General features: G+C 42.4%; 2 protein-coding genes across 3 annotated transcripts; one reads left to right on the forward strand and one right to left on the reverse strand.

Annotated features, from left to right (window-relative positions):
• Window positions 1-1344: 1344 nt before the first annotated feature.
• Window positions 1345-9651, forward strand: dusp12 (dual specificity phosphatase 12). Of its 2 annotated transcripts, XM_084057079.1 has the most exons (8): window positions 1345-1518; window positions 3310-3573; window positions 4305-4418; window positions 5387-5505; window positions 6317-6404; window positions 7471-7562; window positions 8424-8503; window positions 9304-9651. In XM_084057079.1, the coding sequence occupies exons 2-8, from the start codon at window positions 3311-3313 to the stop codon at window positions 9448-9450; spliced, it is 903 nt and encodes a 300-aa protein (XP_083913205.1). In that variant the 5' UTR covers window positions 1345-1518; window position 3310; the 3' UTR covers window positions 9451-9651. The 2 variants fall into 2 exon arrangements, with proteins under 2 accessions (XP_083913205.1, XP_083913206.1); XM_084057080.1 differs by lacking the exon at window positions 4305-4418.
• Window positions 9652-11483: 1832 nt separating this feature from the next.
• LOC311045067 (eukaryotic translation initiation factor 5B-like) lies at window positions 11484-14660 on the reverse strand (the record flags this gene model as incomplete). The annotated part of the gene is made up of 1 exon (XM_084056879.1): window positions 11484-14660. One exon carries the CDS (start codon window positions 14658-14660, stop codon window positions 11484-11486), a length of 3177 nt encoding a protein of 1058 aa, XP_083913005.1.
• Between the last annotated feature and the right edge of the window lie 7840 nt (window positions 14661-22500).

The raw sequence follows: 22500 nt of genomic DNA on the forward strand, positions 1-22500 counted from the left end.
CTACAGGCCAGCTGCTGCTTAATCCTTGACCCAACATCAGGACTGCACAGTCTGTTCAAACCAAACACCACAACACTACACTCCCACTGTGTTCACATGCAACCTGATACTGCTCTGACGCATAGCCACACCACCACAACTAGTCTGGTCTGACCGTGTGTAGGCCTATATGTGTGTGTTTGTGTTTGATGTTAATTAAAAGTGTCCTGTCTGAGAAAGACAGAGAGAAAGGGAGATGAAATGAGAAACCATAAAGTGTGAGTCATACAGAAAAACAGGCTAACATGTTGTTCAGCCACTATAGCTGATCTACAGTTCTTAATGAGCCCAGGAGGAGGAGTGTGTGGTCACTGTCTGGTAATTGTATCTGAGATCATAAAACATGTTGTAAATCTTTATTAGCGCCGCACAGTGTCACATAATGTTCTAACACTGAACAGACTGTGGGATGGACGTTCTCAGGGTAACCGGAACGCTGATCGCCCCATGTTTTGTATTCCACACACACGCACACGCACACACACACACACACACACACTCTCACACACACACACACACACACACACACACACACACACACACACACACACACACACACACACACACACACACACACACACACACACACACACACACACACAGATTGAAAGAAGAGCATAGTGCGAACATCAATTCAAAGAATTGTCTTGCTGTGTCAATTTTTCGCCCCTGGTAGCCCCCCCCTGATAGCCAATCTACATGCTCACAACGTGTCGCATCGCGACGCGTTGTGAGCTTGTAGATCTGCTATTTTCAAATATTTAGTACTTTTACTTTTGGTACTTTAAGTACATTTTGATGCCAATACTTTTGTACTTTTACTCTAGTACATTTTTAATTCCGGACTTTTACTTGTAGCAGAGTATTTTTATATTGCAGTATTGGTACTTATACTTAAGTAAAGAATTTGAGTACTTTTTCCACCACTGGTAACTAGACTGATACACTGAGTTTTTAACTTTGAACGTAACACTACACTGCAGACTGGCAGATGAGCAGTGAATCACTTTCACGTCCTATGTCGGCCTCTGGCGGCGATTACGAGAATAACAATCTGAGACACACGATGAACTGACAATTCACAAACATTGTCAGTTCAATCAGCGACATAAAAACTAGTACAAACCCTTTATTTAACGGAGGGAGTGCGTATCTAAAAGTATTACTGTGTCATAGTCACCAAGCTTGTTCGAGTATGTTGTCTTTTAGTTTTTCTCTAAACACAGTAATTTGATGTGTTTGCCTTCCAGGACCGGAACATAAATTCCAGAAGTGTGTTGTTGACCGGACGTTTAGGACTGGCGAACCAAACTGCTTTTTGGAGTCACACATGAGTTTAGTTTTTGTTTCTATCATTATTATTATTCTGCAGTATTGTGGTGTTGTTTGATTACACTAGCTAAGTTTAATGAGAATTATACATGAATCAAAATAGATCTAAATACGTGTGAAAGTAAAAGCTGAACGAGCTACTAAAAGGTATGTCATTTAATTTAGCCTAGTAGCTGCATAACTCATCAGCTCTCCAGCGAAACTGCATTAGTAGCTTCAATGTACTGTCTAATTATACTTAATAGTACTATGTTGTGTAGCTAACTACTTATATAGACACATAGCTTTTAATCTAGTTCAGTCACTTTATGAAGAGTACTGTGTGTGTATGCGTGTGTGTATGCGTGTGTGTGTGTGTGTGTGTGTGTGTGTGTGTGTGTGTGTGTGTGTTGTATAGACACACACACACACGCACGCACGCACGCACACACACACACACACACACACACACACACACACACACACACACACACGCTTCTATGGGTAAAAACGATTGAAATAATTGTTGTCACTGTCATGTTATTTTCAAGATCAGGAGGGGGCCAGTGACAGTTAAAGTTATTAACCACTACAACCCCAGTGTCCGTGGCCTATTGTGGGGAAAGCTTTCACAGAAAATAGCAAACCGACAAGCTCACAACGCGTCGTGTGCTTTGACGATCGACTATTTTCAGCAAAAGCTTTCCCCACAATAACAGAAAACAGAAAAGACACTAGCATAGAGCCCCGAGGGAGTGTTCAACCATGGGGTTTAAGTGGATAATAGGCTTGTCCTCCTTGACATTACTTAATATTTCTATTCTCTTTTCACTTATGTATTATGTATTACTCTAATCCAGGGGTCTTCAACGTTGCCCAATGACCACCTACTGTAGCTGAGAGAGAGGGATGAAGCAAGGACCCCCCCCTCTATATTGTATAAAATTGTGTTGTGTACGTGGTCTGCTCCTTTTTCCCTCTACACCCATATCTCTTTGCCAAATAGATCTACAAGCTCACAACGCCTCGCAGCACGAGGTGTTGTGAGCTTGCAGATCTGCTATTTTTGGCTAAAGTTCTCTTCAGAAAAGGGATGCTAGGGTTCAAGTGGTTAAGATTAAAAAAAAATCATACCACACATAGATTTGGCGGACCCCCTGTAGTAACTCTGAGGACCCCCTAGGGGCCCCGGACCCCCTGTTGAAGACCCTTGCTCTAACCCTTGCGTAGCAGCTCGCATTCAGTTTAAAACCCTGGTGCTAGCCTATAGAGCAGTGAAAGGAACAGCTCCTTCTTACCTCCGAGTTTTGGTCAATGCCCACACCCCTGCCCGACCACTCCGGTCTGCCACCTCGGGGCGACTGATTGCCTCGTCACTCAAGGGTCCTTCTGGTCGATCGACACGGTCACGACTTTTTTCTGTTCTGGCCCCACAGTGGTGGAATGAACTTCCCACTGAAGTCAGGACAGCAGAGTCACTGCCCATCTTTCGCCGCAGGCTGAAAACCCACCTCTTCAGGAAACACTATCCTTCCTCTTTGCCTGGCCTACTTGTTGTTAACTAGTTGTACGAACTCTTGTTTTATTTTTGTATTGTTTTATTGGATCTTGTTTAGTCGATACACTTATTTGTTTTAGCTCGTGCTCATTTGATTTTGCCATTTTTGTCTCATCTGTTTAAGAAAGTAGGTAGCTGATATATTGCACTTTTACCTTAGCGCTAGGTATACTCTTGGTTGCTTGTTTTAGCAGGAAATGTACTTAAAACTTCTGGTGATTAGTAGTTTTCGTTCCCTACCTATGTTGAATACACTTATTGTAAGTCGCTTTGGATAAAAGCGTCTGCTAAATGACTGTAATGTAATGTAATGTAATGTAATCTACTAGCCTTCTCTCTCTCCTTTACTTCCCTCATAATGTAAATGTCTCATGTCTCTTTTTATTTGTCTCTCTCTATAGCATGCTGCTGGTAGATCCTGGACTTTTCATCGGCAGAGCGGCGGACCTCAATGACAAACCGGGATTGGTTGATGCAGCCGTCACTCACATCCTATCGGTAGACTCTGAAGATCCCACCCGCCTGCTTCCTGCCGATGAAGGTTTTCACAGGAAGTGGATCAACGTTTTGGATGACGCTACTTCCGACCTGTTGAGCTACATGGATGACAGCTTCCTGTTCATCCATGAAGCTGTGGAAGGAGGAGGGGCTGCACTGGTTCACTGGTAGGGGTCAAGGGTCAAATGTAGACCTTGCTATTTGCAGTTTGAGCTGATTTAGTCTTCGCACACGTTGAAAGTATTTTTTTTTTTCCCCGGTTGTCTCAAAAACGCCCTCATTAAAAAACTAAGATACTAGCCATGGAATTGTCAAGTATAAAGCACCGAAGTCTGACGTAATTTACACATCCTACCTGGTTCGCGGTTTTCCACCCCTGTTCTGAATTCCCATAGACGTCAAATAAGAACTGTGTTCCAAAAATAAACGAATGACCCCGGCGGTTTGACTCTTATGGATATGAAGCATCAACTGACGGTGAGAAAACGATAATGTTACCTCCGCCGAATTAGTTAAATTTTCGCCAGAAACAGACTGTATCAAATATAAGTGACTGACTATCATACGATACAGAACCTCCTCCCTGACAATATCGCTGAGACAGTTTGTTTATTTTTGGACCACAATTCTTATGAGACGATTGTAAGATGACCCAATGTTGAATGTTATTCTCCATAGCGAAATTACTTTACGAACCAGGGGATGAACGAGTGACGTCAGGACTTCTGTACTCTATTGGGTGAAAATCGTTTTATCACTGTGTGTGTGTGTGTGTGTGTGTGTGTGTGTGTGTGTGTGTGTGTGTGTGTGTGTGTGTGTGTGTGTGTGTGTGTGTGTGTGTGTGTGTGTGTGTGTGTGTGTGTGTGTGTGTGTGTGTGTGTGTGTGTGTGTGTGTCAGTTATGCAGGTCGTAGTCGTAGTGCCACCATAGTAACAGCCTACCTGATGAAGAAACATCAACTGAGTTTCGCTGAAGCTTACCAAAGACTGCAGAATGTCAAGCAAGATGTACAGTAAGAACCCTTGTCTGTCTCACTGTACATGCATGCATGCTCTCTCTATAAATTCCAGTAATCTAATTATGTATGCATGCATGTCTGTCTATGCGTCTGCCCACGGTATTTGCCCAACTGTGGAGATGACTGACGTCATAGACTGGTGAAATCATGAGTGTATGCTGAGTTGACAAAATATTTTTCAGATGGGGGGGGTCCGCAGCCGATGAAAGATGGCATTGTATTGTGTACATTGTCTACACTATGAGTGTATGGACTTTCTGATGTATGTGTATTGTGCAGATGGTTCAATGGGTATGTTGGGCTTTGAGGAACATTTGTGTCTCAGACTCACTGATAAGTTGTCTTTTCAGTGAGATTGACTGAAGCCTGATTTACTTGTGTGCTGGTGTCGTGCACGAAAAATAGCAGATGTACAAGCTCATGATGTGTTGCTGCACATTGTTAGCTTGTAGATCGGCTGTTTTTAGTTTGTGACACCCGCATGCAACTAAGTAGAACTCGGGCTTAGAGATGGGACGATAATCGTTATTATCGTTTATTGTGATAAAAAAACGCTCACAATAATCGTATTGCAGAGATTTTAATTTATCGTGCCATTGTCCTCCATCATACACTAGGATGAATTAGCTTTTGTTGAGTTGCAAATTCAGTACCACTTAAACCCTCAATACTTGATAAAATGAACCTGTAAAGAGTGCATTTGGTATGCTCTTATTTCACTCTAGTCTACACAAATTATTCGCCAAAGATAGCAGATGTACAAGCTTTTGTAGACGCTCCCAGAATAGGGATGCTGGGGGTTCAAGTCGTTAACAAAAGTGGCATTTTAAGTTTATCAGTGGCATATTTTGATTATCACGATAATATCGTTAATCGCAATTATTTTTGCCACAATTTTTGTGACATGTCATTTTCATATCGTCCCATCCCTTCTCAGGCTAGACTGATTTGATGTGTTCCAGGGTGAATCGAGGGTTTGAGGAGCAGCTCTGTCTGTATGAGGCCATGCAGTGTGAAATCGATGCCTCTAGTCCTTTATACAAACAATACAGACTGACCAAGATCACTGAAAAATACCCTGGTAATGAACACACACACACACACACACACACACACACACACACACACACACACACACACACACACACACACACACACACACACACACACATACACATACATTGAGGGCAGCAATGAATGCCAGACAATAATACCTACAATAAGACCTATATGATACTAGCCTGAAAGAGCGAGCCCTATCAATGGTCTTGAAGGGCGGATCCAAACCCAGGCGGTTGGATTCCAGCGCCGCTTCACCAATCTATGTCCCCCCCCCCCCCCCCCATGTGTCATGTGTGTCATGTGTTTCGCTAGCCAATCACAGTCCTGAATTTGCAAAGTCAGCCAATCACATTACAGCTAGTGGTGATGACACTAGCTGTAATGTGATTGGCTGACTTTGCAAAAGTATAGATTTGCATTGACTGTGGAAGGGTTAGCGTTGTAGACTGCGTTGTAGACTATTGGCCAATCACGGTGCAGGATTGGTCAGTGTCCAAACAAAAAAGGCATGGGTTTCCGAGGCTAATATGATACTAACATAAAATGCTAATGTATACGTCGTACAGTGGTGTCGTGCACCGAAAATAGCAGATCTATCTACTTGTGACATATTGTGATATATTTTTCAGCATTTGACACCGTTATGCAACAAAAAAAAAAGTAAACTCAGTTAAATGTGCAGAACTGTGTGGTTTACCAGCCAATGTTAGAAAATGTCAACTAGTGAAGTCCTGGTTCAAGACTTTTATTCACATCCATCATGCAAGTACAATGAATGGAATAAAATACTGTGTGTGTGTGTGTGTGTGTGTGTGTGTGTGCACGTGCAGAACTGCAACACGTCCCCAGGGAGGTGTTTGCTGCTGACCCTGCCCACTCCAGCTCTTCGGACGTTTCCTATAGGTGCAGGAAGTGCAGGTGAGGGATGAAAACGACGAACTGAATGAATACGTTTGGAAACATCATGGAGAAATAACCTGGCGTGAGACTCAGTCACACTGTGCTGTGTCAGCTGACAGCTGTATTGTGATTGGCTGTCTATTTAAAGACCTTCACTTACACTGAGCCGATGCTGACGTGTATACCACTGTTACTGCTACAGCTGTCTGGAAAACCTCCTCCACCCCACTTGCCTTTGTTCTTCTCTAGATGCTCCCAGAATGGTGTAATGCTACAGGGCAGTGATTCTCAAACTTTTTCATGTCAAGGACCCCCAAATTGACACTTATTAGCCCGCGGACCCCCATTTGAAAAGATATGCCAGGGACCCCCATAAGAGAAGTTTTTTACAGCTCTAGCAGTCAATTCTCAACCATTTTAATTGAAGGACCCCCAGTTTGCCATGCATAAGGCTACGGACCCCTATTTTATGGCATTTCTATCTCTGGGGCCCCAATTCATATTGTAAAATCAATGTTCATTTAACTCTGAGAGTGTACAAATGGAACCAAATGGACCCGTTACCATTTGGTTCCATTTGTACACTCCGAGTTACAGACACATGAGGATCAATTTGGTTCCTAACTATTAATTTGGCTGGGGACCCCCTAGAACCCCTCAAGTACCCCTGGGGGTCCCCGGACCCCACTTTGAGAACCAATGCTACAGGGAGCACATCCAAGCCTAGAACTATACCAAAGTGGAACTGTGTTGTCAACTCCATATCGTCACAAAATAGCAGATCTACAAGCTTGATTTGCTAGGTTTTGCTACTTTTGTGTGACACTGTTGTATGATGAAGTATGGCATTCATTTACGGAAATACATAAATAGTTGAAATATGGAGGTTTCTGCCCGTCAGCAACGATATGCAATAATAATTAACTAATAACTTGAGTTTTCATGACAAGGAATGGTAGTAAAGGACAAGAGGGAAGGACAGGTAATGATGGTGTCCTTCAGAGATGCACAAAGAAACAAGGGTCTAATCTTTTAACTATGGTATATGAGTATGCATTTGTTTTATGTGTTCCCCGATCTGCAGAAGAACTCTGTTCCGTGATTCCAGTATTCTGAGTCATCCAGTGGGGAGTGGAGCCTTAGCCTTTAGTTACAGGAAGGCCAGTAACCTCACCGGTAAGAAGGCCTGACAATTATATTACCTATTGATGATCTGCAAACCAGCCAGGGTGTCTTTAGATATTAGATACATACATTATCTGTCTGTGTAGATGTTATAAGAAGACATGGAACATGGAAGATTAAGATATGTTAAGATATGTTATTTTACTAACTGTGTAGAGTGTGTATGTATGTATGTAGTATGTTGTTATTGCTCATATAGGAAGTATGGGTGTCAAGTCACCATATTCACACAAGTCCACAAAAGCCCGGCGGGCTGAATAAATATGTTTTATCTATTTACCTTCCATGCACGGTTTGCAGGGCATAAATGCCCTTCTTCACTAACATGGCACACAGTTTCATCTGGAAGCTGCCCAATACAGCCACAGTCTTCTGCTGTTGGCCACTGAACGGTTCTGCTGCAGCAATGATGCCTTCGCTGGCCTCGTCTGTTTTTTTCCACTTTAGAGTGGACATTGAGATTTTCAGTAACTAGATTTCGGGCCACTGTCGGCCCACACACCTACGTGGCACCGCCGATCCAACCGATATGCCCATAATGGAGATCTCTGCAACTGTCAGTCCTTGTCCCTTTTATATGGAGATCGATGATAATGTCATCAGTAAATTACAGCTTCGGACAACCCATATATTCAATTTTCAATTCGGTGTGCTCTGTTGACATGAATGCTTCCATAATGCCAAAGTGTCAAGGGATGAGATCAGATGACAGATAATTAACAAGAAAAATAGCATTAACGATAAATAAACACACACACACACAAACTGTATGTCATAGGAGGTGTTACGTAACAGTATCTGTGAGAATATTTCTGTATCTCGTTTTAAGTTAAATCCTGTATTGTTGTTTAGGTGACGTACAATGTACGTCGTACTTCATAGAACCAGTCCAGTGGATGGAACAGGCCTTACTGGGGGTGATGGATGGGCAGGTAAGATACACACATACTAATAATACAGTTTATTAATATAAGTATGATACTTAAGCGAAGATATTGACCCGGGTGTTTCTTAATGATATACAGTCTTGCGGAAGTTATACTGATAAACTCTTGAGTTTCCATTCAAATGTTGCAACAAAATTAAGCGAATGACCAAAAAGTTGTCAAAAAGAAAATGTGTATCCATCAACTGCTTTCATGTGAATATTCTGAAGATTAGATAAAAGTGCCAGCAAGCTCAAACAGTTATGGAGAGTTTGTATCTACGGTCTATATGCATTATATTATGCAGACATTATTTGCTCTTGGAAGAGAGGTCATAACAGCTCAGTGTGTACTCGCTGTGTGCCAAGACATAAGAACAGAAATGATGAGAAGTGGCAATTCTGTGACGTGCAAAGTCGCTGTGTTCACGTTGAAAATATGCATAACTGACCAAAATAATCTTTGACTATTCTACCATTATTGAGAACGATTAAACGATGAATCAGTTTAACCAATTCTGGCCCAGTCTGTCATTCCCACATGCTTCAAGGGTCTACTATTTACCTGGTACCCCAGAATGACTACCACCTGTTGCCACTAACATCAACATTAAATGTAAATCCGAACATTTTGTCCTTGATTTCTCTTATAAAATGTATTTCATAGACTAGAACATATAGTTTCATAGAAAAGAAACTATATGGTAAGAAAAACATAACTGTATCAAATTCACATAAGCCTAAAAAGTGGTGGATCTCTTTGTCTTAAATCTCTCTGTCTCTGTTATGTGTCTGTGTGCCGTGTAGCTGCTGTGTCCGAAGTGTAGCTCTAAACTGGGTTCATTCAACTGGTGTGGAGACCAGTGTTCCTGTGGCCGATGGGTCACTCCGGCCTTCCGGCTGCACCGTAACAGAGTCGATGAGATACGTCAACTCAGCATACACAAAAAATAACACACACAGGCATACACAGAGCAGCAGCACAAATAACACGCACATCCAACAGGCAAACATAACAGACATACACCATTATACAATCACAGTACTTATAACACAACACACGATTGGGAATTTATCGTTTGCTTGCCTATTTGCTGCAGATAATGTACTTTTCAATTCCTTTAGCAATTTTGACACAATGAGCTCTTATATCAACTTACCCATTGTAATAATAAAACAATTGATAAAAGATATCTCTGTCATTGTGTAGCTTTCTTCTATGGCTTTGAGGTTCTTTGCAGTTGAAAAGGCTTTAGAAATCAGAGAGAGAAAAAAATCCTGCGATGGATCACTGGAGTGGATTTTTCAGTTAAAACTTTTAATACACGTTTGAAGGACCATGATAGATACTTTTAATGTGTAAAACTGAATGTCATGAAACCTTTAAGGTCTGAGCTTTACAGCAGTTTCCCCCGTGTGGAGAGGAGGGTTTGTCACCTGCATTTAACTACAGAAGATCCAGACATCACACTCTTAAGGTGAAACGTTTGTCGCGATCTTATGTCATAGTGAAACCGTGCTATTGAATCAGTGATGGGAGAGGCGTCAAACCGCAACCTCCACATCAGTGGCGAAGCGTCATGAGGGCCACTGGGGCCATGGCCCCGTCAGTAAAGACCCGCCTGCCCTGTCTAGCTGCTCAAAGTCCTGGGCAAGATTCGACAGAAAAAATAATTCTGCTCTGACAGCAATAGACACAGCCGCCGGCCGCGATGTGTTTCTTCAGAAACACTTTATGGTACTGTCTGAGGTCTTCAGAGTTCCTTTTTACCACCCTCTAGTCTAGTGTCTATCTAGCATGGTACAGCATATAAAACAACAGGAGATGGCACTCAAGCATGGCAGTCCATTCATTTCAGTGAAACTTGGTGTGTAGCATAATGAATCATAGCCTTATCTGGAAAAGTAACTGACAGGTGCATGTCATGATATTATTGGTTAAAACGGGTTTGCACCTGCTGATGTAATGCATTACATTTTTGTTTGACAGGAAGTAATTTAGATTGGATTTTTAGGGACTTGATATAAAAATACACAAACAGGTTTATTTTCAAAGCCAGTAACGTCACATTATTATTGTGTCAATATCTGTGAAATATCGGTCAATATCAGTGAAAAAAAAATGTGACATCGGTTTGATACCATTATTGCATTTTTAATTAAATATCGGACGATATCGAGATGCTACCGATAATATTGTGCATCACTAATTATGACCACATATACAGCATTTCAGCTGGTCTTTAATATAATGTAATTTAAAGAAAAATCTCCTCTCCTCACTCCTCCCCTCTCCTCTTTTTTTGATACTGTGGCTAAAATGTAGTAAGAGATGTAGAGATGTAGATGTACAATAGCTCTGGACACACGTCATGCGAAGTCCGGTATAAACGTTTTGCAAAGCCCTGCCAATCAATCAGTCAAGCTGAGGGTCTTATTGGCCTATCAGGGAAGCCTTTTCTGCACCCACGTCATGCGAAGTCCGGCATAAACGTCATGCGAAGCCCTGCCAAGTCAGTAAAGCTGATAATCTGATCACTGATCAATGCTTGAAATGCTGAAAAAAATAACACGTTCAGTTTTTCACCCCTCTGTTATCCCCTCTGAGGGAGAGAAAGTGTGTGTGTGTGTGAGAGAGAGATTTGGAGGCCTGGTCTCATACAGGGGTGTGTGTGATCTGTCTCGTCCGGCAGTGGTCAGGGTCTCAGATGACCACCAGTTCTTCAAAGCATCGATGGATTCTTATGATTCACCTCAATACCGGTTGGAAGGGGGTTTGGGCTTCGTGGCCCTTACATCTAGATGTAAAAAAAAAAAAAACTCCTCTCCTCACCCCTCCCCTCTCCTCTCCTCTTTTTTTAAAATGTAGTAAGAGATGTAGATGTGCAATAGGTCTGCACACACGTCATGCGAGAAAAAAATGATTTGGAGGCCTGGTCTCATACAGGGGTGTGTGTGATCTGTCTCGTCCGTCAGTGGTCTGGGTCTCAGATGATCTCAAAGGTCCCTTTGAGTTCCTTGATGAGCTGCCAATCAGAGATCTGCATAACATCACGAAACCAGTTCTTCAAAGCATCGATGGATTCTCGACTGATCTTGCTGACGATGAAATCAGTCTCTTCAAAGTGCCGTCCGACCATCTTGGGAGACTCTCCAGGAATAGGGTCAATTTTCACACAAATTTCCTGACCTTTCTTGGCAGAGTCCATCGGCTTATGATTCACCTCAATACCAGTTACTATACCGATGTTCACAAACCCCTTGGAAGGGACACACAGCGGGGTGCCAAGTCGCAGGATGCCTGCTTTCACAGTCACACCGATTAATATGGGATCTCTGGAGTTATAGATTTTGGAATGAGGAATAATCTTCATCTTCACTGGAAACACTGCTATATGTTTGAACTCTTCTTGTTTAGCCTTGTTGTAATCCTCTCTGTACTTGGTGAAGGCGTCAAACAGATGGTATATGATTTCTGCACAGAACACCCTCACTCCTAGACTGTCTGCCATCTCCTGAATTTCTTTCTCCACTTTAACATCAAATGCCAGGATCACTGCATACTGTGGGTCGTGTTCCAGCATGGTAGAAGCGTTCATGATGTCATTCCTGTGTACAGGACCAATGTTGATCCCAGCATAAGGTACTTTAGAAGTGTGTAGGAACTCCAGTAAGGCCTCAAGTGATCCCATTGTGGAGGCCTGGACATAAACTCCCTTCTTCTCCTTTTTGATGGCAATGGCATTAATCGTCTCCTTAACCAGCTTGTCAAGCTCCTTCTTTAGCACCGGGATCTCGTCATCTCTATGTGCTACCAGCAGGGGGAGTCCTGCCAGAGTCTTTTCCAAGTTTTTACCAATAATTCTCACTCCCTGAGACGTACACACCTCCTTATGCTTCTCATACTGGTTTGTGACTCTGAGCTCCTTCATAGGATGAGGCAGGAGAAGTCCTCTGATCTGTGTGATGATTGGTCCATCTACTCCAGGAACGATAATGGTCTCTCCTTCTCTTAGACAACCATTAATCAGAATCACATCTATAGTGGTTCCTATTCCAGGTAATGATTTGACCTCCATGACCTGGGCCTTGAGCTCATCACTATGAGCCAATGTCTTAGCTAACCTGGTCTGTGAGAGTTCCACCAGCAGAGCAATCAGGTTGCCTATTCCATCTCCGCTGTGGGCCGAGGTGGGGACCAGCGACACAAACCTTCTGGGATCTTTGTTTTCATAGAACAATGCAGCATTCAGACCCTGCTGAGCAAACTCTAAAATTATGTCCTTGGCTCGCTGATTAAACTCATCTGTGGTGTTTCTTTTCTGTTTCTTCAAGGTAGCAACTACGTCTGTCTCCGGACTCTTCTTCCACTCATACAGACGGTCAATCTTGTTGAGAGCGACTATAAAGGGACACTTCTTCTCTTTCAGAAGTTTGATGGACTCCAGCGTCTGTGCTTCCAGTCCATGCATGATGTCAATAACCAGGATGGCGATGTCACACAGAGAACTACCTCTGTTACGTAGATTACGGAATGACTCGTGTCCAGGTGTGTCAATAATCAGCATTCCAGGAATCTTAATTTTGTCTTTGTCAAAACATTTAACCATATTTGCCTGTTCTATAATGGCTTCCAGAGGAACGTTGGTGGCTCCAATCTGCTGGGTGATTCCTCCTGCCTCACCATCCTGCACATTAGTGTGACGCAACTTGTCCAGGATCTTTGTCTTTCCGGTGTCTACGTGACCTAGCACACACACGACAGGAGCTCTCAACTTGTCCAGGTTGATGTTACAAATGTTCTCAGCATCATTTATGTCACTAGTACTGCTCCCCTGTTCGCTCTTCTTTCCTCTTTTATCCTGCTGCCCTCCTCTCCCCTTCTCCACCGCTCTCTTCTCTTCCTCATTGCTCATCTCATCGTCCTCATCATCACCTTCCACCTCACTGGTATTGCCGAGAGCAATGGACTGTTTGGACTTAGCGGGTGCAGATGTTTCCTTCACCTCAATGTGGACCTTCCTTAAATCCTTCTCCTCATCGCTGCTGGCCATGGCCTCCCAATTATCATCATCGCTGCTGGTTATGGCCTCCAAATCATTCACCTCTGTATCTACCGTCTCTTTCTCAATGGCAATTGGCTCTAGAGACACAGAGACCGGTGATGTCACCTCAGAAGTCTCTTTAGGTGTGTTGGTAGCGATGATCATCTTCTTCTTCCTCTTATCTCCATACACTGGCTTCTTCTTTGACACAGAGCCCTTGGATGGCACTTCAACACCTTGAGCCTGTAGTATTTTGAGCGTAGCCTCGGCTCTGGCTCTACTCTCTCTCTGAGCCTTGTTGAGGAATCTTCCTTCTTTCTTCAGTCTCTCCTTCCTCTCCTTCTCCTTTTGTTTCCTCTTCTCTTTCCTCTCTTGTTCGATACGCTCCTGCTCCAGTCTCTGTTGTTCCTGCTCTTCAAATCTCTTCTGTATCTCCTCTCCCTCTCTCTTCACTCGCTCCTCCTCCTCTTTAATCTTGGCCTGTGCTTCCTTAAAGTGCTTCACTGAGGCTTTACTTAGACCTTGCTTCTTCTTGTCTGTCTTGTCTCCCATGGCCTTCTTGTGAGACTGAGGCCCAGAGTCGGAGGCAATAGAGACAGGAGGAGGAGCCTTCTCGTCTTTATGATCTTTGATTAACTCCATGTCACCCTGACCCTCCTCTTTATCACCCTCTTCATATTGCCTTCCCTTCTTCCCTTTTTTCCTGGTCTTCTCTGGTTTGGGAGGCACCACACTCTCCACTTCTTCTGTGGTGTCTTTGTTGACCTTTCCTCCCTGTGTTTCCAGAGATAACTCCTCTAACTCCTGTATGATATCATCCTCATCAAAAGGATTGTTTTTCTTGGCACCCTTCTTCTTTCCTTTGACTTTCTTGGTTGCTCCTGCACCCTCGATCTCTGCAGCTAAAGATTCAATGTCCACACAATCGTCTTTGACACTGTTCCCACCTGCCTTTTCTTGTTCCTTGCCCATTTCACCCTGACCCCCCTCTTCATCACCCTCCTCATCCCGGTTCCCACCTGCCTTTTCTTGTTCCTCGCCCATTTCACCCTGACCCCCCTCTTCATCACCCTCCTCATCCCGGTTCCCCTTCTTCTTCGCCTTTCCTTTCTTGCCCATTTCAATAGAAATACAAAACTGTATTTGTCACCAGCACTCTGACTGCCTCACAGTCGAAGAACGAGTCAACAAAAGGTCAAAAGATGCACCTACAACACATTTTATTGGTTGACCGAGTTCTTGTGTGACTTCACAAATGTGATGTCATTTAATTGATTGGCCACTTGAATCTAAGCCGAAATACAGATAATCGGCTGCTGTTTAAACCGGACTCAAGAGCCGCTGTGATGCTTAACTGGGTTGTAAGGCCAGCAAGTCGTACTTGTATGTGCTTATTCCTCTGGAGAGAGTTAAGGTCGCTTGAGTACCGCTGATGGCACTGAGCTCAGCGATGTCAGTCATATCTGTATATGGAGAAAGCGGTGTCAGTTATGCCCAAAGATAGGGTCTATGATGTCAGTCTTGGTTGTTTCGGTTGTCTCCATATATGGGGATCTCCATATATGGGAAGGTTGAGATTGAATAGGTCACTAAAGGTCGGGACTGAATAGGTCATTTATCCCCCTTTAAGAGTATGCTCTGAATGTTCTCTACAGCTGTGTTCTGTCCTTGTAACCTCAACCCTGTAATGCACAATCAAGGCCACTGTATTTTGATACAGTATGCATGCTGCAGTGATGTTACATTAATGCATAAATAGTTGTATGACAAATAGATGTTCAGGCTTGACACCTAGATTTTCAGCCCGCCTCGCAACCTGATAATTGAGTGGTCTCCATATGTAGTGGGTTGAGCTTTCTCTTAAGTTATCCCTAGTCATATATATATATTATAACTCTATGCTGCTAGTTATGTGACACCCCCTAATCACCCCTATTCAGGACAGCTGAGACACCTGGCTGTTGGCTGATTACACAGCCATCAGAAAAGTAGCTGGCTGGCTTGTATTTTCCTGGTGCTGTGTTGGGTTGTGAGTCCAGGACAATGTCATTGATGGCATTTGGTGGTGGGATAGCTTGCTTTTCCCCCTACCTGTCGTATAGCTTCGCATATGAGTCTTCACGCAGAGTTGCTGTGTTCAGCTCCTGTTGGTTCGGAGGTGTGCTCCGAATGGACCAGAGCGTTGATGACTGTGTGGCCTCTCATTGTGGTTCTATTAATCTGAGGTAAGGCAGTAGGGCTGCCTATTTAGAAAGAGAATGTGACGTCACCCCATTGAAAGTAATAAAACCTCTCAAGATGGCGCCACTTGTCCATTGAACTCCATTGAACGTTTCCTCAAGCTATTTTATGTTTGTTTTAAATTGTATTGATCAGTGTTGATTAATATTGTACTTGAGCTCTGTGCACCTTCTGTTTTTGTCCTTTTATTATTTTCCTAAATTTCCTTGATTAGGCTATTTTGATTAGGTTCTTGTTTACTGTGCAAACCAACATGTGTGGCTAAAGAGGGCTTAGTAGGCTATATTTGGCTCCTGTCTCGCCAGTGAGTCCGGGTGGGCCATATGCAGTAGGCCTAGTTATAGTCCTACAGGTGGTTGGTCATCATGGGTGTAGGCTTGTCATTGGGGTTTACTGCATGTTAACTGTTGTGTCTTGTGTGCCTTATAGTGTGGATGTAACAGTGTGTGCGCTTTCCGGTGGTGGTGAAACTTTAGCATCCCCCTCATTTCCTTCCCTCACTGCCTTCCTCCTGTGCTTGTGGACACCACTGGTACCCCTTGGCTACAGGAGGTAATGTTTTTTTAATTTAATCATTTTAGAGAGTCTTGCAATAAAAAATGATATAATTCTAACCTGACTTTCCCTTTCAGTTTTAAGTGATTAAATTACGAAAGTATCTGCCCTGAGCCTAAATAAAATATTGTTGTAACTAGAAACACGTCTCTGCTCCCAACTCTTCTTTTAAGACCTGTTGTTGGGTATTCTAAACTGTGAATTGAAGTGGTATTCTCTGGGTGAAACTCCCAGGGTGGCGAAGTCTGGTATTCTGTTCCGGGCCTAAGTGCCTTAGACTGGTTACATATATGGGCATGTTAGGTTTGTGATGTTACACACATGCATGTGCTCAGAAACACAGAGAGAGGGAGAGAGCAGCACCTATGATGCACACGCGTGTGCAAGCACATGGGACAGACACAATGTTCTGTTAATGCCCACGTAAAGTGACAACATGCCCTATGCACCTATGATGACATGCGTGCACCAGACAGAGAGTTTGATGTTACTGCATCAGACAGTGTAAGTAATATTATTACATGAAATAATTTCTGCCATTCAATGCGCTTACGACAAACAATTGCATTTATTCTACCACTGTGTAACTCTATTGAGCTCCATTACTCAAACAATGCCGCTATCATAGGCCAACAGCTTTATGCTCCAATATTACCACACCTAATCTAAAAAATCACACCCTGTGTGAAGGTAGCGGCGCCTTTGATACATTTTGTCATCTATATGTGTTTATAATGTGTTTATAGCCACGTGTCATGTGAAGCTTGACCAATCACTTTGTTGACGCACCTGACCAATCAGAACGTTGACGGACCTGACCAATCAGAACGTTGACGGACCTGACCAATCAGAACGTTGACGGACACGGACAAAGTCGGGTATAGAGCAGGATCCGCTCTGTTTTTAGCGGCTAGCACTGCTAAAAACACATTATCAACACATACACCTACGCTTAGTACAGATTCGAATCAATGCAATCCTGCTATGACATACCCAGTAATTTCACACAACACAATGTTTCCTATATGCAAATACTGTACATGCATCCAACAACATTTTTGGGTTCACAATTCATCAGTTCATTCATCAATTCCAATTTCACTTGTTTCTCCTGTATCCTGTATGAGACCTCTCCTGATTGGATGAAATTGGTATCCTGACCTGAAAATATGTTTTATATTTACTAAAGAGCTGAGGAGACCGGGAGACCACTGTTACTGAACAACATGATTACTATCAGAATATAGAGCTATTTAACATTTATTTTAACAAACAAATATCAACAAACTATACCTTTAAGTTCAAAATTAATCTAGTGTTTCTTCTTATTATGGTTTAAATATATCACAGTTTTTTAGTTCAAGTCAATACATTAAAGTTAAAGAAGTATCTATCACATTTTGAATGTTGATGAAGTCATGTTTGATGTAAAGTTAAGTTTACAACTTATTTTAACCTTTAATTAGGGTTGTTTTATTGTGTAAATACGATATGTATTTCACATCATCTCACGCATTATGTCACAAAACAGTAAATATTATACAGTAAGTCATGAAGATTGCATTTGTTTTGCTGGATAGGTATGCAAATATCACGTGTAGTCAATAGTTGCATTGTTCACAGGCCAATTTAATTTGAAAGGCATGCACAAATGTTGTTACAGTGTTCCGTAACATTTTTATTGTGGCCTTTCTTGTTAACATTAAGCGCATTTACAGTAAGTGCTCTGTTATATCCACCAAACATCCATGAAAATGAAGCCTATCTGGGCCAGTTATCCAACTCTGCCACTGGCTTCCCTTTCACATTCATGAATAGTTCTGTATTGGAAATTTAACAATGTTACTTTTGGATATTGTCCATTTACATGCTTCTGCATGCCGTGTCTCTGTGTATAATATATATTCTTTTGGTAGATTTCAGTCTACTAAAAGAAAAGACAAAGTGAAGTCATTTTTGCCTTCTCTATTGCAATTGATGAGAGCACTGAGATTACTTGAGCTCAATAAGGAATATTTATTTGTGGTCTTGATGCATCTTTGACCGTCACTGAGGAGTTTGTTGATCTAGTGCAGTAGTTCTCAACCTTTTCAGGCCAGCACCCCCCAAAATAATCATATTTGAACTGGGGACCCCCCACCCTGACAAGCACTTGGAATGTAGGAGTTGAGGCATTCGATTTAGTTTGACTCCGTTCCACAGATAAGAATTGTGAAAATAGCAGATCTACAAGCTCACCTGTGCTCCAAGGGACTTGTAGATTGGCTATTTTTTGAAATGTTGCCTCTTTCTTATATTATTTGAGTATTCGGCCAATGACCAGTTTTTATAGTATAGTTTGTCGTTTACTTTTGATGCAGTAATGCAGTCTTTTTCTTAAATTGTCACTTCACTGTCCTCTGGGAATCCCCCCAAAATCATGTGGGGTCCCAACCCACAGGTTGGGAACCACTGATCTAGTGCCCATGACAAACACCACAATGGCAAACGATTTTCTCCAGCCTCGTCGAGGCCCTGGACAGACAGGGTTGACAGGAGTCACACACAGTGGGTGGTTTGAACTGTATTGTACACACAATGAGCTGCCTGCACAGCAGCTAGTAGAGATCGAGGCAAGAGAGTGGCTGACGTACAGATGTTTCTTTTCTTCTTCCCAAATCATTCGGTGGGTGAGATTGCACCATTGTGCAGGCTAGATGTGGCCTGCGGGCTGCCGGTTTGACACCTCTGCACTACACGGTTTGGGGGAAACCCTGTATACCCCCAAACCATTGCTTTTTAGGAAATGAAAAAGCATTCCATTGTATCCAACAATGGATTTCTAGTCAAAAGCTCTTAATACTTTTCATTGGCTAAATATTTATAAAACACACAGACAGGCATAACCACTTTAAACCATGCAGGCACCCAAATTTGGGGCATGTCATTATAGGCGAACATTTAAAAAAATGAAAAAAATAACGAAAAGCTTACAACGATATGAGCATGTAGATTGTTCACTACTTATGCTCAACACTGTCATACGATATGATAAAATAGGGCATATGTTTATGAAACAAAGTGATACCCAAATATCTAGTGATTAGGGTTAGTTACAATTACTTTTCTGAAGTTAGCTCCACAGACATTGTACCTAGCAGATTCAGAACCCTAATGGAAAGGACTTATTTTATATTCTGCGGCAGTTATGTTGAATAGGTTACCTGCAAGCCTTAAGTCGATTGTCGATTGCAAGTCCTCCCTTTTTTGGCTGAATAGCAGCTGGACAGGTAACAAGTTCCTTTTACAGTACCTATGTGTGCTATTTTACTGTAATAAATGGTCATGCATATTCATTTGTTGTCAATAAAAACATCAATCACATTAAAAAAAACATAAAAAGATTAAAGGTTTATGCCCAACAGTGACAATTTGTTTTGCAGTATGCAGAACCTGGTGCAAAGTATATTGATCTCTACAACAAACCATAAGGGTAGCACGTGTGAGATGTTAAAGGGAATCCCATTAGTGTGGTTGCTCTACCACTGCTGTGCTGTAACTCATCAGCTCTGTCCAAAAAACTACTGGAAAACTGGACCGGAAAACTGGAGGGGAGAGAGAAAAAGAGAGACAGATGGTGGGGAATAGAGAGAATGGGAAAGAAGAGGTGACATAAGGTGAGGAGAGAAAGAGAAAGAGAGGATAGATGGAAAAGAGAAGTGTGAAAGTGGAGGGTTTCTGTTTTCCATGCTCTCACAATTCCACCAAATTAGGAGTGTGCACAGCACAATCCCAGGTTTTAGTTGAACCCCTGAAACAGTTAAAGACTGGTAGCCAACTTCTCTACCTGTGTGTGTGTGTGTGTGTGTGTGTGTGTGTGTGTGTGTGTGTGTGTGTGTGTGTGTGTGCTTCTGTCTGTCTGTCTGTCTGCCTGTCTGTCTGTCTGTCTGTCTGTCTGTCTGTCATGTGGCAACAGCAGGCTCTATCTCCACCAGATATTTCCATCACCCGAAACAATCCGTTTAGGCCTATTTATTATTATGAGTTATCTTAAAATTATTGGCCCTATTTATTAGGATTATCATGACTGGTTATTGTGCATTGCCCCTGGGGACCAACTAGGCTCTGGTCCCGGGATAGTTGCCACTAAGTCAGACTACAGTACAGCAGGCTGCAGTCAGCAGAACCCCAGGCCATTTATTTAAGTACTGTTTGTTTCACACACATGTAAATTGAAAGGTAACATGCTGCATTGCGTACTAACCATTATGGCTCTATATAAAAAAACATTCAAAATTATCTGTGGAATTGTAATAATTCATAAGCGTTTTCTGTCTCCCTGTGGAGACCTAGGATCTGCAAGGTAGCTATTGTTGTAAGCGGACTGTCCCTGACCTCCCTGTAGTAGCAAGTGTTGCACAAAGGGTGAATATATTCTGAGAAAATGAGAACTCCCTGAAGTGCATTGCAATGATGCAGAATCCAGATGTTGTCTGAACTAGAGGAAATCTGCAGTGAGGTCATGTCCCTCACACTGTTAATGTATGTCTGTAACAGTAATTCTGATTTCCAAGAGCAGACTCATGCTTACTGTAAGTATATCTGAAACCTTGCTCCACTCTCCTTTTAACCACTTAACCCCTATATACTTAAGCAAAGAATAACAGAATTCACAGATCTACAAGCTGACAACAGGTCACATTGCAATTCATTGTGAGCTTGTAGATCTGCTATTTCTGAAGAAAGAAATAATAAGATTCTGAAAACGTTTGATTATTTGCCCAAAATTGTGACACAAGGGATATATTTTAAGGAAGTTTGTCATGGGTTTCCCCTACAAGACTTCAAACTTCAGCAATCATAAAATATCACTCTATCAATTTCCAGTGCAAATCTGTTCAACAGGAACGTTTTTAGCCTGTACTGCCTGCTCATCAGTTGCATGATGATTCTGAAATTAGCCAAACCAGTGTTGGGAGGTCCAGACCTAAGCAGCTGGTGTCTACAGTAAAGATTAGCCTACACACCGACCACAAAAACACACTTCCAGCCATCATCAGTCCCAGACAGTCCACCAAGGATGAGAGAGATTTCAAATACTTTCAACTTGGTTGCTGGAAAGGTTCTTGAAATGAATAGTCTTGAAGTGAACTTATGTATTCAGGGGGGATTTTAAGATTTGCTTGGTGTTAGCAAGTGTTTATATAATGTTTCATTTTAGAGCAGTGCTCATTCAGATGAATTTACATCCACCGAACTGTGTGTGAATTTAGCCCCTGTAAGGTGCTACAGTGGGTTAGTAGTCAATGTGAAATAGTGGTAGTGGCCTTGTGACAAATCACATCTTTGTTAAAGCAGCTTGCACAAAAGCCTGAAATGTTTGGGATCACACAAAAGGTTTTCTATGTGGGAGACAGAGAGTGATAAAGCAGATGTTCCGTCTGGTCTTCTGGACAGTAAGAAGAGCAATAAATCAACAGCAATGTCACATCCAGCACTGACTCTGGAGGTGTGGTGATTTCACACCAGACTACAGGATTTTGCAGATCAGGTTTTTACTGCATGGCTCTGCAGGAGGCTATCCATCTAAAGCACAGTCGGTCTCTGTCTTCTGTGTCTGTGTGTGTGTGTGTGTGTGTGTGTGTGTGTGTGTGTGTGTGTGTGTGTGTGTGTGTGTGTGTGTGTGTGTGTGTGTGTGTGTGTGTGTGTGTGTGTGTGTGTGTGTGTGTGTGTGTGTGTGTGTGTGTGTGTGTGTGTGTGTGTGTGTGTGTGTGTTGTTGTTTTGGCGTACAGAAATCATACTGAATAGGTTTTAGTCTGACACCATCTCTACTTGTTCTCCAAGAGCTTTTCAAGCTTTCCTTGTGAAATTGTGTTTTGAAACTTTTAAGTTTTCTAGTAATATGACTCCTTTTCTCGAAGTCTTGGGTCCTATTCGAAAGCCGTGGTTGACCCACTTGTATCAACACTTTATGGCTCTGTTTGTTGTTCATTCTTGACCTCTCTGTGAACAGTGACCCCTAACTTTTTAACTTCTACGTAGGTCAATATTCTTTGGAAAGACATTCTTCTCTTATTTCTTTTACGCTCTTCTTTGGTTTCATCCATCTCTCTTCCGTCCTCTTTTCCTACATTTTGTCTTCTAAGTTCAGGCAATCTCTCTCTCTCTCTGCTTGCTTTCCAT

The sequence above is a fragment of the Gymnoscopelus microlampas genome, assembly GCF_963454915.1.
Source record: "Gymnoscopelus microlampas genome assembly, chromosome: 5".
NCBI classification, from domain to species: Eukaryota; Metazoa; Chordata; class Actinopteri; order Myctophiformes; family Myctophidae; genus Gymnoscopelus; species Gymnoscopelus microlampas.